The sequence below is a fragment of the Candoia aspera genome, chromosome 5 (genome assembly GCF_035149785.1).
Source record: "Candoia aspera isolate rCanAsp1 chromosome 5, rCanAsp1.hap2, whole genome shotgun sequence".
NCBI lineage: Eukaryota > Metazoa > Chordata > Lepidosauria > Squamata > Boidae > Candoia > Candoia aspera.
The window spans coordinates 59759305-59779220 of record NC_086157.1 but is presented as its reverse complement, the minus strand read 5'-3'; the positions used below and the strand labels follow the sequence as shown (position 1 = coordinate 59779220).

At 38.7% G+C, this 19916-nt stretch overlaps 1 protein-coding gene across 2 annotated transcripts in view; it reads right to left on the bottom strand.

The window, feature by feature from the left end:
• Positions 1–13543: 13543 nt before the first annotated feature.
• Positions 13544–19916, bottom strand: part of DSCAM (DS cell adhesion molecule) — a 322600-nt gene continuing 316227 nt past the window's right edge. The window contains exon 31 of one of the 2 annotated variants that reach the window (XM_063305336.1): positions 13544–14535. In XM_063305336.1, coding sequence (XP_063161406.1) covers positions 14195–14535 — 341 coding nt within the window. In that variant the 3' untranslated portion in view covers positions 13544–14194. The remainder of the gene's footprint in view (positions 14536–19916) is intronic. The other variant, XM_063305337.1, reaches the window with a different exon arrangement.

The window sequence follows — 19916 nt, the reverse complement described above, 5'->3', positions numbered from 1 at the left end:
TTTATACTTAGCTGTGAGTAAGGATATACAGTATGTAAAAGTAATTTGGTTTGTTTTTTAAGAAGAATTCAGAAAATGTAGATTGTTTCATAAATGGAAAAGAAAGGATTTGAGAGTAAAAATATTAAAGGGGGAGAAAGCAAAAATGTTCATCTAAACTTTCAGTGCTGGGCTCATAAAAGACTACTCTGAATCCCTGTCTGTAAACATATTTACCAACAGTCAGTCATGCCCTGGTCATCTCCCATATAGACTACTGCAATGCGCTCTACATGGGGCTACCCTTGAAGAGTATCTGGAAGCTTCAGCTGGTCCAGAATGTAGCTGCGTGGGTTATTTTTGTTGCCCCAAGATAGGCACGTGTGACACTACTGCTGCGTGAGCTGCACTGGGTGCCAGTTTGCTTCTGGGTCCAATTCAAGGTGTTGGTTATTACCTTTAAAGCCCTACATGGCATGGCGCCAGGTTACCTAAGTGACCGCCTCATCCCCATAACATCGACCCACCCCACCCCATGCAGAGAGGGCATGTTACGGACCCCGTCTGTAAGAGAATTTCATCTGCCGGGGTCCAGGAAACGGGCCTTCTCTGCAGTGGCCCCTGCCCTTTGGAACATCTTGCCACCAGAGGTGAGGCAGGCCCCTTCACTCCTGACCTTCCGGAAGGCCCTGAAGACTTGGTTCTGCTGTCACGCTTGGGGCGGGAAGGTGGGTAGCTACTTGTGGGGGTGGCTCGTGCCTTAAAGCCCCTCCCACCGGATTAGAATTTTTATAGCCTCTTGGATTTTATAGTTAGCTATATTGTATTTTATATCTGTAACTTGTTTTATTTTTATAGGATTTTAATTGGTTATTATTATAGTATTTTATTATTTTATTGTAAACTGCCCAGAGTCCCTCTTTTGGGGAAAATGGGTGGTAACAAAATTTGAATAATAAATAAATATTTCTGTGGTGCTAAATTTGGATTGCTATCTCTGTTTTCCTGATAAAATTCTAATTTATTTTTAATAGCTGGCAAATATGTGCAGCATGGCTTTTTCTATAGCTGATGAAATTGGATGAGGATTTGGTGGGGGAAGGAGCATGCTATTTAACAAAGAATTTTCCAAGAATCCACAGATTTTCTTGTGAATAGGAAAACTTCAGATTTCAAGTATCTGAACACAGGAGACAGTAAAACTGACATATTTATCTCCTGCTGTGAACATCTAGTGATGTTTATGTGTGAACGAGCTGCATGAATGAATTCAGTTTTAATTTCGAACTTCTGACATACAGGTTTCCATTTTAAAAAGTTACTGCTCATAGTATGGCTAGCAAACAAACAAACAAACCTGTTATGCCAAGGGATTTAGCTTAATGGCAAAGTTAATGCTCCCTGGGAGTTTTTTTCCTGGAAGTCCCTTGCCTGCTATAGACACTGTTTGAGTAAATTGGACTTAACACATCCTTTTTTTCCCAACAGCTTTTCCTCATTTCCTTTTTGTTGTTTTCTTCCTAGTTCTCCTGATGAATAAATACATCATCAAGTCAAAGATTGCAGATCCTCTAAGGTGTAATTAAAGTTGTCTAAGGTTTCAATGTATTTATTTTTAGGCAGGACCTTTTCATTATCAGCTTCAAAAGTAAAGTTTATCTTTGCTTACATCACATGCTGTTAGTGAGAATCACCATATCTGGAGGGTTGGGGGAGTGTGCTTTAGAGATTAGTTGGAAAGTTAAGGTAGTTCTTACTTACCTGCTGAGATGGGCTGTATTTCCCTGAAACAGAACGATTTCCTTCCAAATTCAGCAGACTGTAACATTAATTCCATGGATTAAATATTAGAAAAATATGCACCATAGGTCAGTATTTCATGAAGCCCTAAGTCTAATATCAAAAGGGTTCTGTAATAAATAGATCAGATCTGCAAGAGCTGGGTTGGTGGGGAGAAAGAGAGAAGATATACAAGAAAAGGGGACTCTTCTCCCTTGACTATAGCTTTGCCTAAATTGATGAGGCCATCTCAGAAGAAGGCAGTAGCCAATCACTTCCACATCATTGCCAAGAGGATGATAAAGATATGCTCCTGTGCTCATCAGGAGAACTTGTTGCAATCTTTAACTTTTACATGACTTGGAAATCCATTTTCTTCAAGTTGGCCTGACCTTTACTATTTTCCCAGTGCATCTTTATCCTTGGTATCAATGATAATCTTTTTCAAATTTTAAACCCTTGTACTCCTGAATGTTTACACTTCATTCTGGGGGGGAAAAACTCTCAGGGGTTTTGATATGGGTGAGGTTGAAATCAGATGGTTACAATTGGTGGGTATTGATTATAGACTGTCCAAAAGACTTGCATAGCACCCCTCCCTTTTAAGAGGAAGAGCTAACAGGAGGATCTTTACATCTATTTCAAGTTTGCCAGCACATCAAATGGAATGGAGATAGAGCAGTATGTACTCAGATCATATCCATGTATAGTTGGAGAAATGGAGGCAACTGCACACGTACGTCTGAACAGCCCATCTTATAAGGACTATCACTGGTTAATTAATACCTCTCTGAACTAAATACAGTAGTAAGATGGGGAATGATTACAAAATCCATCTACTAACACATGAATTACTGCAAGAAAGGTCATTCAGTTTTGTCCTGTTGCCATTTCTGTACATGGTCAAGTATTAAATATGTTTCAATAGTTTTAGTGTTATAATCCTGACCCTTGCTGATGAGGTGAAAGGTGAAAGGTCCCCTGTGCCAACACCGAGTCATGTCTGACCCTTTGGGGGGACACTGCTTTCGTGATGTTCTCTTGGCAGACTACAGCGGGGTGGCTTGCCATTGCCTTCCCCAGTCATCACCTTCCCCAAGCAACCTGGGTACTCATTTTACTGACCTCGGAAGGATGGAAGGCTGAGTCAACCTGAGCCAGCTACCAAGAATCCAGCTTCTGCTGGGATTGAACTCAGGTCATGGGGAGAGTTTTCAGTTGCAATACTGCCGCCTAACACTCTGCACCACACGACGCTTATGGCCCTTGCTGATACTAGGGTATTAATAGGTGACATTCTTTTTAATCTGTATTGTGCTAAACTTCAATTTTTTTAAGTTGGTCTAGTACCATAAATTAAGATGACATATGTTATAAAAGCTGAACAAGCAGTATTCTGAATTTGAGATAAATTTTCTATAGTCAATTTCTCTCCCCACTGTTTGTGGCATTGTAAATTGTTAAAAGATCTTTCTTTCCCTAGAAACTGGCAATTGTTATTTTTACTACTCTAAGTACATTTACAAGGTACTTAGGACCTTATAAGCACAAGCATTTCTGTTTGGATGAAGTAGATTAGGAAGCAAATATTTTTGGTTTAAAATTAGTTGATAATCTATAATTAATTGCATTTTAGAGAATATATTTTCTGTAAATTCATCTGTAAAGATGATTTCTGTAAAGTTTATCTTTGGCCAAAATGGTTTCATCATAGCACACTGTACAAAGCTAGGCCTATATCTGAAATCCTTCTCCACAAAGATCAGATTTAGTTGTATTCTTTAGGACCATACTGCACAAATTCTTAGATATTTTAACTGGCATAAATGTTGCACATCAATAAGACATCGAGAAATGCTTCCTTTTATTTGTCATGAATCAACATTCACATTCATTTGATAACCCCAGATTCTAGTTCTTTAAAAGAGGGAGAAAAATGTATCCCTCTTTTCTTCTTCACATTATAATTTTATATTCCTCATCCCTTTTACTACCCAATATTTTCCTACTGCAAAATGACAATGCTTTAGCTAAAATTTGTACTGAAGAAGTGATGATTGGCCTAAAAGGCTGCAGGACATTTCCATCCTAATCTGTATATTAAATTCACTTATCCTAAGGCAATGTAGTGTAGTAATTTAGGTGTTGGACTAGAAGTGGGCAGACTAGGTTACAATTCATCCCTCAGCCACAGAAGCTCACTGAGTGATGTTGGGTCAGTCATTTTCTCTTAATCCAGTCTATGTGTCTGCCCTTTGTGGTAGGTCACATCAAGAAACATACTGTACACTGTAGGGATTCCAGGAATGCTACTTTATTGTTGAAACAGAAACTTGAAAGTCTGTCCAAGTTTCTCTCTGTCCCATCTCATACTATACAAAAGCAGGGTGGGTTTGAGTTTCTTCCTCATGCTTCCTTCAGTCTCTGGACTGCAAAATACCTTGTCCAAATCCATCGTGTAATTGCTCTTTCATTTCTTCTCCAAGGGGAGCTCTAAATTCCTTTACACCACCTCAAATGGCTGTTGCTGTAGAGAAAAATAGCAGGAGGGAACACTATGTACTCTACTTCAGCTCCTACACAAATGGCAGTCAATTTAGTAAATAAGACCCTGCAGAAACAATAGGATTTAAGTGCATCATGATTAACCTGTTCTATTGGTATTTGTTCCCCCTTTAGGTGGACTGATGCCAGATGAAATGTCAACCACCTAAGACACAAAATCAACTTTTTAAGAATAGCAGGGCAGGGCATTGTGTTGACAAGGCTCCATGAACTTGCACAAGCGTTATATTTGGACTACTGAATATATTGATTTATTAAGTGGCTTTCCAAACCTGTCACCATCCAAATGTATTGGTCTTGTTAAGTAATTTTACACTGTTGCTTATTCCAAAATATATTTATCATAGAATGAACCTCCTCCATTTCCTATTCATACATACTACAGCGGGATACCTTGAAATAATCCTTCTCAATAGAAATAGGCAGTACTCTGATGTAGAATACTTAAATCATTCATGACCACTTATAACCAGGAAATTTCTTTGTGACACTGTACAATATGAAAAGTTTAGGTCTCTTCCATAACCCCGCTCCTTATATCTCCTTTCAAGTGACTTACATTTTTCAAGGAAGGGAGAAGTAGAATGTGTTGGCCAAAAGACAAATGCAGAGCAGGTTGATTGGGACTGAATTCAGCTTTCCACAGCAATTTTGAGCAGATATATGAATGCCATAAATGTAGTGATACAGTGAAAGCTATAAATAGAACAACTAATTGGATTGCCCTTTGCTTTTGATTTATTAGCTCAAACTAACAAACCTGAAAAATACAAATGCATATAGCATTTAAAATATGTGTGCCAGTGTTGTAGTCCAATACTATTTTACCTTGGATCTATGTCAAAAATTACAAAGCTTATTGGGAGTGAGGTGAACAAGACAGTGGGAACTAAGTGAGCCACAGTTTACCTACCAGGCTATAACTTTTTAGTTTATTTAGTCAGGAGTGGTACCTGTGAAAGAGAAGGCTGACCTCTAGCTGATTATCCATCTTGATTTGCAAGCTATTGGCAATAGAGTGGCAGAAAGCAAAAGCCCACCATGGGCCTAGAGTATAAGTCATTCCTGCCACCTGGGCATGGAGCAGATTTGCAAATCTTTGAGCAAGGCTAGCATTTAAAAACCTTATTGTAAGATCCCTTATAAGACAGCCCTTTCTTTTAGGGCACTACAATCCCATTTAACCCTAAAATAGATCCAGCCTAGTCTGCCAAGAAAACGTCACAAAAGCGGCATCCCTCCAAAGGGTCAGACATGACTCGGTGCTTGCACAGGGGACCTTTCACCTTTCACAAGGCATCAAATACTTACAAAGTAATAAATCTTGTCTGTAAAGGGTCTAACCAATTTGCTATGAGGACAGAACTGCCATTATGTAGGTGAATAAAATCCTCCCTAGCTTCATGAATCAGCAGCTAGCATGTATAGTAGCTACTACTTCTGGGGTTCTCCTATATTCTTTGGAAATGAATCAGAAGGATTATACCTCTCAGGCTGCCCTGGAGCTCTTGCTTCCAGCCTGGGGATTACTGAAATCAGTCAATAAAACTGACATTTTTATAACTTTTTATATGTAGACTTGATTCAATTCTTGATTCAGTTCTTCTCATAAACATGAAACCCAGTGACTGATCTTGGATCAGCCACCACCTCACTTCTCTCAAATGGCAGCTGTAAGGTTACTTTGGGGAAAAAATCATGAATGGTCCATAGTAAAGGCAGGGTATAAGTGGAAATAAAATGTGTTTAAAAAAGCTTAATTTCTAATTTGATCAAGAAAAGCCCCTCCTCCAAAGCACAGCCATTTGAGTAAGCTTTCTTTCTTTTCCTCAGTACAAACACTAAAACAGCTGTTCCAACATTTTGTTTGTAAAAGTCTGCACTAATTGACTTGTTAGCAGCCTTAAATCTAGAGAAATATTCTAGTATTTCCTTAAAGAAGAATCTTTAGCATGCCCTGAAATAGCCTCTATTTCAGGTCTGTTAGTTGGTTTTTGCATTACTCTGTGTGTTCAGTACTAGAAAGATTTTGATGTCAAGAGTGATTTATTTCAAATATTGTTTACTGGCAAAGGACTGCTCAACAAACCAACCACTGAAGCCACTTTGGAATGGTCCATAAAAGCACTTTCTTTAAGGTGGGAGGCACAAATATTATCAGATCATATTGGCAGAGGAGCAATGGAATAAATAATTTTCCCAGGGTATGTTACCATGCATTGCAAATGACTGCTATGTTAAAAGCCCCAAGAAGCCAATTAACGTTGACTTATTTCTAGCCACAGAAAAATCAGCAGCAAGTTTTATAGAATCTGAAGCTGAACAAAATTAAAGCTGTATAAGACATGATGGGCTGAAATTCCTCCATTCCTACCAGAGAAAGGTAAGGTATAATATGAGTTGGGTTAATCTAATCCTAGGCAGAGAAATTATTCTGCACTTTTCCCTTACATTTTTTCATTCAATTTGATAAAAAAAAGTATTTGCTTTCAAAATTCTTTTATTAGGAGAAAAGATTCTAGAGGCATATCCATGGATATACTGTGGTTTCTTGTACTTATTTAGTTAGGAAGGGGCCAAAGCCTGTGCAGGAGTTTCATTGATTATACATTTCGTGGAAAAATTCAAAAAAGCATTTGTGCCTGGTATTTGGTTTGTTCTCATAAAAATTGCAGAGAGGACCATAACATGTCATCTCAGATGAGCCAACCTACTTAATGGAACAGTATAGGACACTACAGCTGGGAAAAGGGCATACAAGCTTCCTAGAATGACAGAAAAATTAGTGATGAATTGATTACCTTTTTGACAAGAAGTTGTCTTGGATTAGTCTTTATGGATAACAAGGCAGCAGGCCCCCAGTTTACCTATAAGACCTTGGCAAGTAATTGTGAAGTAATTCCATGTTGGAATTTCCAGGACATTTCTCTAACCAACCAAATACAAATCATTACTTGTCTAATCGGTTTTCATACAATTAATTTGATATATGGAAAACATTTATGCAACCATTTGCCTGCTGCATTTCCTGACAGTCTAGGAAACTTACATTTATAAAAACAACAGTAATTAGTTAAAAGTGCAATTAAAATTCCACCACTGTTCTCTGAATAATTGAGGTTCTCCACACTAAAGGCCTTAGCACCATTTTTATAGACTTTCTAAAATTTAACAGGGTTGCAGTCTTCCTGACTTCTGGGGGTGGGGTGGGGGAGTCACCAGACAAACAGTCAAGTAGAAAACAATACCCTAATCAAGGAACTACCAAGAATAAAACCACAACCCCACCAACATTGGCAGGGCAACTGTGTATAAACAGAGAGCAAACCCTACACTCACTAGTGCTGATGATGTTACCTAGTTGGGTAATGAGATGTGTGCAAGCAAACAACCAAGCTCAGAAAACACCAAGGACTCCACAGTTAATAAAGGTTATTTAGCAAGCAGATTGCATCACTGCATTGTAAATCATTCTCACATTTGAGCTTTTTATCTGTATGCCTATTTGCAACAACTAAGATAAAGACAACATGAGTTCCCTAACAACCTGCTAAGGAAGGGGAGCAGTGGCTGCACACTAGAAACATTTCCCATTAAAATATTCTTAGCAAAGGGTTGCTGAGTTCCCAGATTTTTTTTTATAAGATATATAAGCAGACTATCCCCAGGTGTTCTCTGCTTAGGGATATTGTCTTACTTAAAACTATCTCTGTCAGAAGGTCAATTGTCTGAAGTTGCGATTAGGTCAATGGAAAAGTGGGCTACCAAGCCGTCTCCAGGTGTTATTGCTTATATACATTGCTTCTTAAGATAAGTATTAAAACGTGGCAAATCCCCCAGACGGTTTGAACTTCAGCATAGATCTAAAGTCTTGGGAAGAAAAGGTGCTGCACAATCGCTGGTTCTAGGGTGCTGCCATTTCTGGGGCTTCTGGCAAGCTGAAGAAATATGGATTGATATACCTTTCTTTCTCTGTAACTCTCTTGATATTTATTCAATAAAATCCTTTTTGGCATTTCACCTTGGCTTGAGCCTATTGTCTTGCAATCCTAAAGAAGCCTTAAAGGTCTTCATAGGTAACATCATGAATTGAAGCAAGAAGCAATGCAGCTTCTATAGTAGGTTTTACTCTTCTAAACCAGTTAGTGTCAGTCAACAGGCAGGGAGCCACACTCCATGCCAGCTTTAGCTTCTATGTCATTGTCAAGGGCAGCCACACATAAAATAAATTGCAGAAATCTAACCAGGAGATTTCAATGGCTTGAGTCACTGTCTTCGGTGCCTTCCTATCCAAGAAAGGTCATAGAGAGAATTGCAAGTTAAGAACACCTACACTGTGCACCTGCTCCTTCAGGGGAATTGTAATCCCATGAAAAGCAATAGATAGAACATATGTGGTACCTGAGGGGTCTCTGTGCTAATAGCAGCTTCATCAGAGTTGGGATTCAGTCTAAGACTGTTCCACTCCCTTTGGTCTCTCATATTTCCCAGACACCAGGTCATAGCTTCCATTGCATGGGTGGATATTTATAGTGATGATACCTCACCTAAACCACTTCTCCCAACAGTTTCATGTAGTTGTTAGAGAACAGGAGAAAGGGCTGAGACCTGGGGTACCCCACATTGAAGTGCCCAAGGACTCAACCTCTCCTTCCTCACCAAAATTGATTGGAATTGCCTACTTAGGAAGGAGTGGAACCACTGCAGAACAGTGCCCTCAATTTTTAACTATCACAGATGATTTGAAAAGATGCTATGGCCAATGATAACAAATGCCACTGAGAGCTCTAACATGATTAGGAGAGATGTAACATGACCTAGTCATGTTTACATTTATATGAGACAATTTAAAAAAGAAAAGAAACCTTCAATTACTTTAGGATAAAAAAATAGTACAGCACATGGCTCAAGTCCTTTCCTGTAGCATGCTAGTTTTTCAAATGCAAGTAAAATTTGCAATAGATGGGCATTTATAGTACTCCGTTTTTACGAGCTGGGTGGCTTATAAATTTGATTTATAAATATAAATAGATTTATAACTACATTTATGAATTATATGCCTTCATTCTGATATGCTACTGTAATGATATTTTTTTTCTATCACATGAACAGAAGTAAGGAACACATACTTTTCATCTCTGCAGATCTAATACTAGACTGAACTGTTCCAAGAGATAAGCCTCAGGTGTCTCCTATCTTGCTTGTTGTTTGTTTACTTTGGGCTATCTTTTACAATATATGATTTGCATGGGTGATACCTGTTACTAAATCTGCTTCATTTGCATATATACACATCAGCAAAACAAAAGCAAATTTGTTTCCTCTTTTTGTTTCATTCTGCTGATATCTGTCAGCACATTTCAGAAATCAACAGTATGTTGTATAGAAAGTGACATTTATATTTTCTGACTTCCAAAGGTAGTGCTTTAAAGTGTTTTCCTTTGCAGCTGAAGATTAGCATCAGATCCAAAGACTGCTCAGTGTCAGGAGCACAGGACAGCCTTCAACATTTATTGAGAACTAGTAAATGTATCTGGCATTGGTTTAAGACACTAGCTGGAAAAATTATGGTTAATATGCAAAAATAGTGTAAAGAACAAACAAAAGCAAACCTCTTAAACATACATCTGAAATATATTGAAATTAGAATTCTTTTTATGTTTCAAATAAAATTAAACCATGTTTAACTATCTATACAGATAAATTCCCAAGCAGTTCATTAATCATGCATAGTTCATCCTACAACATGCACCTAGTCAGTGTTTAGAGCCTAGTGCATTAGGTAGCCATCTAGTTTGCTATTCTCTTAAGGCCAGTCCTTGTAAATATTCATAAGATTAGCAGAATCTTAAAGCTAGAAAGTGCCAACCTGCCACTCAGTTGTTCCCTGTCATAAATTAAGATGCTATACATATCAGTACTTTAGTTTATCAAATATTAATCAAATGCTAGGAGAAGAGTAGGGTAAAAATGATTACAATTGTAATTGAAAATATTAAATTGCTTCTATAATCTATGAGCATTTATGTGACTATCTGATCACTGTTTATGTAAAAGAACAGAAGACCACTTGTAACAGTCATTCTGATAAATAGATGGTTTGCATTCATACATAGCAAACAAATTGTTCAAGACACAAATATAGGGATTTTCAAGGTAAGATTGAAGCAAAAACCTGACTCTTATAGGAATTTTTAATCTCAGTCTCAAAGTCTACAGTTGGTTCTCACGGTTGTTTGATATTGGGGCTCTGCATGAACACAGCAGGTGAAATAGCAAGAACTAACTATCTTTTCCTTAGAGAGCAAACTACTAAGATTAAAATTGTCCTAATTTAGCCAATTGTGGAAGCTGGTTAAACTGCACTTATGGATGATCAAGGGTAAATAAAAGTAGTTTAGCTTCTAAACATAACCAGAGTTAAGAAAGGTGATATCAATATTTGTTTTTTGTTAGATGCTAAAAAAAAGCTAAAGTTATCAAATAAAATATTGAAAACCTGTATATACTCAGCCATCAGGAGGCTTGTACCATTAAAAACAAAACAAAACAAAACAAAACAAAACAAAACAAAACAAAACAAAACAAAACAAAACAAAACAAAACAAAACAAAACCTTCAGTTACATGTACTTTGATGGAGAAAATTGAGTGTCTACAGCTAACATTTTTGCTATGAATCCAAACCTATCCACTCATCCATCAACTACCACTTCCTTTCCCATAAACAAACCTAGTTAGAAATGTGGCCTTTGTTTATCCTGATATTTCTATTTATTACTGTTTTGATACTATGCAAAAATATTACAGATTAATTCTGAATAGGGGTGAGATTGCAAATATATTAAACCCTAATGTTTCAAGGTTTCACTGAATCAAAATGTCAGTTACTAGGTGGCGATAATCTCATGTTTACCTGAAGGACTGTAGCTCAGTCAAAAATAACACAGTACTTTGCATGAGAAGGTTCATTTTTCAATTATTACTGTCACATGATAGGTGAACACTTTGTTGAAAAGCTACTTCTATCAACTGAGGTTGTCAAGATGTGGCCCTGTTAGATTTCTTGGTATTTGGAAATTGTTTGCTCAGTTTGAGGAGCTGCGAAGAAATTAAAAACATGGAGGGGGAATTGAGCCAATTGGCTACAAGAAAGATGAATGTTATTCAAAAGCATAGGGGCTTTGTTTGTTTATGCTACATATATATATATATATTCCTGAAATCATTTTAGTAACTAGAATACTATGAAGATGTTTATAAACAATGAAAAGTCACCTAGAATTTCTGATGCAATCAAAAATACATGAATGTTGACAATGTAGTTTGTGTTCAACAGATGGTAATATCCTATTGACTTGTAGAATCTATAGAGAATCAGATCTTAGAATTCAAACATCCAGAAGATTCATTGAATGTTCTCCTTTTCTGTAAAAAGTAAACAACAAGCAAAAAAATCAAATAACCTCTCCATCTTTTCCCCTGGCATTTTAATTAACTTCTTTGATTAGCCTAGGGAAAGGGAAAACAGTTTGAAGCATTTACCAGTATTTACATGCACAATTTAAACTATAACCCTATATATATTTAAGTGCAATCCTGTATTTCTTTGAAACATAGAGAAAAAAAATGATTAGGAACTATTTAACTTAGATATATAATGGGATTTTAAAGTTGGCGGCTTTCATTGTGATGAGGTTCTTATCGTTATTGGTACTATTTTAAAAATGGGTCTCTAAATGAATAGACTGAGATGTTCAGGACTGAGGACCATTAGCCAGGGTGAAGTCATTGCTTCAGGTTGAAGATGCTGGGACTGACTGGCCTCCAGGAGGAGAAAGCTGGGGCATGAACTAGATTACTATTTTCGAGAGATAATGGGGCAGGGGTGAAGGACAGCAAAATATCTTGGGTTGGCCTACCAAGGCTCTGATATTTCAAAATATTGACAAGAAGTTATGCAATATAAACAGAGCACGATCAGCCTCCAAAAAGGCAACAAACTTTGAACTCCATTATTTGGATAAAGCATCATAGCATTTCAAAATGTATTTAAGGGTTTAAAGATGCATCAGTGTTACTATTTCCTTATTTCCCTTCTTCCTATTTCTCCTAGAATTGTTAGGAAAAAATCTGGTGGTTAGAGTGTTGGACTAGGACTGAGGATACCCAGATTCAGATCCACTCTTCGTCATGGAAGCTCGCTGGATTACTGTCCCTTAGCCCAATTCATTTCAGAGTTGTTGTGGGAAAAATGAAGGAGGGGCTGCTACGTCCACTGCCTTGAGCCCTTAGAGAAAAGGTAAATCAAGAAATGAGTATTTCCTTTCTTCAACAGACATCATGTTCAGGACTAAAATAGATTTTAGGGGGGCTATTCAGACTCTGAGGGGTGTTTCACCTCAACAAAGGCTTGAGGAACCACTCTCTCAAAGTTGCTTCATGAAGCAAGGCTGCCTATGAACTTCTAAGAACAACATGAAGCAGACACACTGCTTCATTTCACCTGTTCAAACTACCTTGTGCAGCAACAATAATCCAAAAGGACTTCTGTGCAGAAGGGGCTTCTGGTTATTTCAAGCGAGCACTTATTTCTATACATCCATGTTGGTTAATATGGCATAATATGTATATTATAAATTGTAAAGCTTTGTGCCTTAACAAGATGCCTTCCCTTTCTTTTCATCAGTTTCATGTTCTATTCTGGCAAAAAAAACCCCCAAATACTCTTTCTCCTCTTAGTCCCTAGTAATTTAACCCAGGAGAACATTCCTTCATGAACCTTTTGATATAACTGTCTATTGGACTTGGGAGATAAAAACAAAATGAACAAAAGAAAAACATAAATATAAATGTTATGAATAATTATACATTTTTTGTAACTATAAAGTCAAGCTCATCTTGTTATTTGCCAGCACCAGATGACCAAGCTCTCTGCCCAGCCATGATGATTCAGGAAAAGAAACCTATCCACAAATATGAGACGAACATGCTGATATCAACAGCATCCATATCAAAGGCATCTGTGTTCTCATGATTGTAACCATTTAAATTTAGAATTGAACAGCTTCCTTCTCAGAAAGAAAATCCCAGAGAGAGACTTTTTAAAAACCTCCCCAATGATTAAAAACTTTTTCCAGTCAAGTCTACAGAGGTTATAATTCCACAAAAACGAAATTACCTGTGCTAAATGAACCCAGAGTGTACAAGGGAAGGCAATATAGATGCACAGATAAAGGCAGAAGACCCTTTTATTTCGCATAGACAAAATGCAAAGAGTGTCTCATTAAATCAATATAAAAAAGAAAAAAGATGCCAAATCAAATTGATGCCCCTTCCCTTCCCCACTTCACTGACACACAGCACTCATCCTAATTAACAATGAAAAAATAACTGATCAAGGACCCATTTGCTAGTTTAAAAACAATGTGCAAAACCATGACAAAAGACTTTTTTGCCTTTTTAAAATAAATATCCCTGTTAAATTCACAAATAGAGTGCTTTCCTTTTTTTAAAATTGTTTTCTTTCTTCTTACTTGTGTGTGATGGAACTCCCAGTTTAAAATATTTTATTTAGTCCCCATGCACTTTGTAGAAAATCAGTAAAAACACAAAAGCTTGTGAATATCAGAAAAACTGGACTCCCTTTTCTCAAAAAATTCAGGAGGTCCATTCAGATGAAGCTCACACTCAGACAGAAAAAAAGCAGGAGAGTCTTTGCACTGTCTGTCGGTTGCATTTTTGTCCCAAATATTTTGGCAATCTTCTTCTTTAATTATAAATATTGGTATTCAATAAAAAAGGTAGCTTTGATTGGATTTTTTAAATAATTATTAAGTATTTACAGCCACTGTCCAGCCATGCTCTTTTTGTTATACAAGGGTGTAAGATTTTGCGTAGGGATTGTTTCCTTTCAGGTGGCTCCGAGAGTCTAGGAGGGATTCTTGGGAGCTGCTCATTTTTGCTGCCTGTCCCAGCTCAGCTCCTTCTCGCTGAGGTAAAGTTACTCCGCCACCAGGTTGCCATGACTGTGCTTCTCTTGTGGAGGAAGCCTCCACAGGGACTGGCTCCAAGACGGCTGGGCGCTTCAAGGTTCGGCTTTTCTGGGGCTCCAGGCAGGTCTGTCCCAAACCCAGGTCTCTGCTTGTGCCTGGAACGCCTCGGTTCAACAAAAAGTCCATCCTAAGATATGGTGGCAAATGCATGAGGTCACCTGTTAGGGAGAGGAGGGACAAGGGAAAGAATTAGACTGCATGACCCAACCGCAACGTGCTGAGGCGCACGGAGAGAAAGAGGATGCACTCAACCCAGAAATACGTATTGTCTCTGCGGAGTTATACAATATATGGCAACCTAACCAAATGTGTTCATTAATTTCAAGAAATATTGATTCCTACTGTTTTAATTTCTTTGTAAACTGCCCAGAGTAGTTTTCGAGATGGGCGGTGTAAAAATACGATAAATAAATAAATTCATGAAATCGGAGGGCAAGCTGCACTTGATTTGTACTGCAGAGTTGATGGTATTCAGGGTAGAAAGAAAGTCAGGATCATAAAAATAATATTTTGAATAGGAGGGAAGGCAAAGATAACGTTTCCGCACTTTCAGATGTCACATTCAGAAAAACATATTCAACCCCAATCCGTTGGACAGGAATGTATCTTGCTTGTTAAAGTGCAGTTTACTTCAAAGTAGATGCACATTGACCTGGAAAGGAGTGACACTGCAATAAATTTGGGACACAATGGATCATTGTTTTATGGGGGAACCCACTACCAATTAAATGTATATATGATTAAATAGGAAAATAAGGAGATGACTAGCATATCCAGAACATGATCACAGAATATGATTCACAGGGGTTCAAGCCAGTTTCCACAATAAATGTATAGGAATTAGGCATTTACTGAGTGCTTATAAAAAGTACTGTATTTTTCTAAAAAAAAATACTGTTATTTATTTTTATTTTATATACTGTACATCACACCTTTCAACTCCAGGAAATACTCAAGGTAGCTAACAAAAAATTTAAAACCCAAATTGTATATATAAACATGTATATAAATTATCACTGATAGTAAAAACAATTAACAATCTACCCAAAGAGTTGCATCTTGAAAGGTTTCCTAAACACCAAGAGAGTGAAGGTTAAATGCAATCTTGATGGAGTGCATATTAGTCTGAGAACAATACAGGAGAAGGCCTTCCCCTGCATGCTTGAAAGATGAACTTCCAACAGCAGGGGCATCTGCAAAAAACTTCTCTGGGACATCTGCAGAAAATCATGACGTCATCACACAAATGCCGATATTAAATACTTGAGTCTCAATGTCTGAAACAAGTACATAAGCTGTACATAAGTTGTGTGCTGCAAAGATGTCATCACTTTTCCCAACCCCTGTCCCCCCACAGATGCCCATGCTTCTGCTGAGGATCTTAACAAACAGAGGGGCTCAACAGAAGAATCAGTCCGTTAGATAGGCAGGCCCCAAGTTTTTTCGGGCTTTAGTTAAACCTTAAATTATGCCAGATATGCAGATCTTTCAGTTCAGGCATCACAAGAGCTATGTAATGTGCACTAGTTAGCAGCCTAGCTAACAAATTTTTCTCTAACTGCAACTTCTAGATGCTTTTCTTCTTTTTATTATATATTTCATTGAGTTTAAGAGACACACAAATGATGCACAAGCAATATCAATAATAGCAAGGCTGATACCTTTAAACTATTGTTGAAGAAGTTATATATCTAAAAAAATTAGCCTCATGTAGAGCACATTGCAATAGTCAAGACAAAACATAACTAAAATGTGGATTATTGCTGCCAAATCTGAGTGGATCAGGACTGGTTGTTTATGCATAAGGTAAAATTATGTAAATATCTAGGAAAGTTAGCAGCACCAAACTCTTCCATCCATTTTCTATTTTAGGTCCTTCACCAAAGTGACCAAAGTAGTTTCAGTATCATATCCCAGCTGAAAGCCTGACTGAAATGGGTCTAAAAATCAGTACTGTTCCCCCTTCCCCTGGAATGTTTTTGAAGTTCAAGAACAAATGTTAAAAGTGCCTTTGGAATACATTCCAATCTATTTCTTATTAAATAAACATTTGGAGCTTATATTATAGATAGATTGTTTCACTATAGCAATAATGGAGGAAAAAATAGATGTATATTTTATTCAAAGAAACAGAAAAATGGGAAATGAATGAATGAATGAATAAATAAATAGTAATCCTGTTATATACTGGCCTATAATAATTGTTCTTGCATGTTTACATATCTCTTTAAATAGGAGTTGCCTACTGAAGAGTAATTATTTACACATTTTTCCACTTCTTGGAACAGAACAATTACAGTCCTTTTCTTGGGAAGCAGCTTTTAAACAATATGTGATGTCTATGGTAGCCATTTGATGGGAGACCCTTGCTTGTTTGCAGAATATAACTTACTACAGACTTAATGTTTAGAAGAAATTTGGGTATTTCATAAAGGTGTGTGTTCTTCATTTATTATTTAATTGTATCTATCTGCTCTTCAAGACTGGTTTAAACATCTCCCTTGGGATTACCATCCTGATATGATGGAAGGTGTCTGTAACTCCAAGGACTCTGAAAAGTGACACTCCCAAAAGCATGAGCTCCTGGCAGGACCACTTTGTTTTATTTTAATTACTCTACTCTACTCTACTCTACTCTACTTATTTTATTGGATTTGTTAAGACCACCCAACTCCAAGATGACTCTGGGTGTCATACAATAAGTCTAATACATATGTTAAAAACATAACTAAAAACTACATGACTGCCCAGACCAAAACACTTCCCAACATGCAAGAAAAACACAACAGGGACTCCACAGACATCCTAATCACAGTCCTGGGAACAGAGCCAGGCCTTGAGAGACTTCTGGAGAACAATGAGAGTGGGAACTGTGTGTATCTGTGGAAGGATGCTGTTCCAGAGAGCAGGGGCTATAACAGAGAAGGCGTGCTTCTACGTTCTTTTTCTAAGATGACAACATTTAATTGATGGGACCTGGAGCATACCCACTCTGCCTGAATACATCTAATAGGAAGAAACAGCTGGAGACAGAGTATCCCTCAATAATTAGGCCCTATCCTATGAAGGGCTTTATAGTAACAGCCAGCACTTCAAATTGCACTTGTAGGCCAACTGGTAACCAATGAAGCTTGCTTAGTAGTGATGACACATGGGAATAACAAGGAGTGCCTGTTACTGCTTGTGCTGCTACATCCTAAACCAGCTGTAGCTTCTGGATGAGGGCAGATCAAGGGCAGTCCCATGTAGAGTACATTGCAATAGTCCAATTATGAGGACTGCAGTTGTACTTAGAGGGGTTGGGTGTGGTTGTTTGGTTGGAGTGAGTCTGTTGTTGGGGGAGGAGGTATGAATGCTTGGGTCTTGGGCACCAGAACCTGGGATGGGAGAGGGCAGATGGTGTTATTGGAAATATAATGGAAATCTGAGGTTGTGCCACACTCAGGGATGCTGGGGAATGCTGTTTGAGAGCTATCCCATGTCTTACCCTCAGTATTTACCCTCTGGAACAGGTAACCAGATTCTTGGTGGCTCTGGACTCTGGCTGTTGCTGTTGAATGCCAGATCACTGTGTAATAAGGCTGCCCTCATCTATGACTACACTGTGGAGGAGGGCGCTGACCTGGCATGCATTACTAAGACCCAGATGGGCCCCCTTGGAAATATGCTCTGTGGATTTTGGGTTTTGCATCAGCCGATACTCCAAGGGATGGGGTGGCTTTTGTTATCTGTGAATCACTGAAGGCTCTCAGAGGCTCTACTTTGCATATAACAAGATGTGAGACCCTCTGGTTGAGGTTGGGCCTATAGGAACAGTAAAGATTACTGCTGCTGTACCACCTTCCTTGCTGTGCAGCAGGATCCTGCTTTAGCTGCTGGATTGTTGGGTTGGTAGTGGTGTCCCTGCAGCTAATGGTCCATGGAAACTTTAACCTGATGCTTGGAAGCATGGACCCATCCCAGGTAATAGAGGGCCCAATGTACAGCAGGGATCACTCTCCTAGGGAGAGGCAATAACAAATTTAGATAAGATAATGAAGCATAAAGATTATGAGAGCCTGCATTCAGCCATGGCTTTCTACTGGCTGTTCGCATGCCAAAACACAAATAAACACTTTCTGCTAGTTTTCCTGATAAGAAGAATTTAGGTGTAGACCTTAGTTTGATTTCTCATAGGAAGTATTTCCAAAGACTGCAGAGGAAGTCTGAGAAGGAAAACTGGAAGGAGAATCCACAGATTGGATGTAATGGCTGGAAACTATATGGACCTAGACAGATCTGACTATTAAAAGATTTATGGTTTTAATAGAGAACAAAATAAACCTGCTGTCAGATCCCCCCGATCAAAGGTTTTACAAAAACCCTTATCAGAGCATCTACCATCATTTCCTTCTCCAAGGAATGGAATCCGTGTTGCCAGATGGGAGGGGGTGCGAAGTTGGAGTGTGAAGTGGTTTATTATGGCTATGGAGGACATCAAGGACACGGGATTGATATATGCCAGGAATACCATCTGGATGTGTGTGGGTGTGTGTGTGTGACATGGTTTCATGGGAAAGGGGACTAACTAAGGGAATGTAGTTTTTAAGTTAGGTTTGAGGGGGAAATCTTTATTCGCAGCTTGCCTTGTGTACCATTCATTACGCTTCATTAAAACAGTTAAAGGAATCCCAGCCTCCTGACTGTGATTGTGTGAATGCTCAAATGATCAGGTGCTGAGATTAAGCTGCGAATCCATCTTTTTGAAAACTCTTCCTGAGAAAGTAATCAGCTGAGAGTTGACGAACCATGCCTAAACATGGAAAATTCCGGGCTAAGCAGCCATCACCTCTACTGTCATCAGAGAGGACGGTGCTGTATGCCAAAGTGGAAGAAGAAAAAATTGAGAAGGAGGAGAGCTCGGGGAGCGGGGACAGCGAGTGCGAGATGGAACCGTGGCTCAATACTACAGAGTTGGAAAGTGCCCTCCATTCCCTCAATTTTGTGAGAGAGCCTCAGACGCCCAGTGTTATTACAGAAGAACCACAGATGGGACCTTCCCAGCTCGGTGCCAGAGAGGAAGAGGGAAGAGCCCCTCTACCCGTGGAGGCACAAGTAAGGGTGCAGAGTCATGGGTCTCATGGGACCATACCAGACCCCAATGGAACTTCGCAAGAAATGCGGAACTTGGAGACAAGGATGTCTGCTATGGAAGTGGTGTTGCAGCAAGTATCGAGAACCCTGGAGACCATGGCGTACCCCTTGGCAGAAATCTCAACTCAGCTATCCAGAGTGGCGTCACCGGACGCACGAGGAAGATGGTATACCCTAACCCCAACCCGGGATTTCGAATCCCCAGTGAGGCGCTGGCAGAGTGGAGGCGATTGGGGGAGAGCTCTGCCCAGTGGGGCGACACCGGCTGTGACCCTGAAGGACATACAAGTTAAGTTCGATGGAGACCCACGACAGTTGGCATTCTTCTTGACCGACGTGTCCATATACATCAAGGAATATGGGTCTTGCTTTCCTACTGAGTACAAGAAAGTGAGCCAGATAGGAG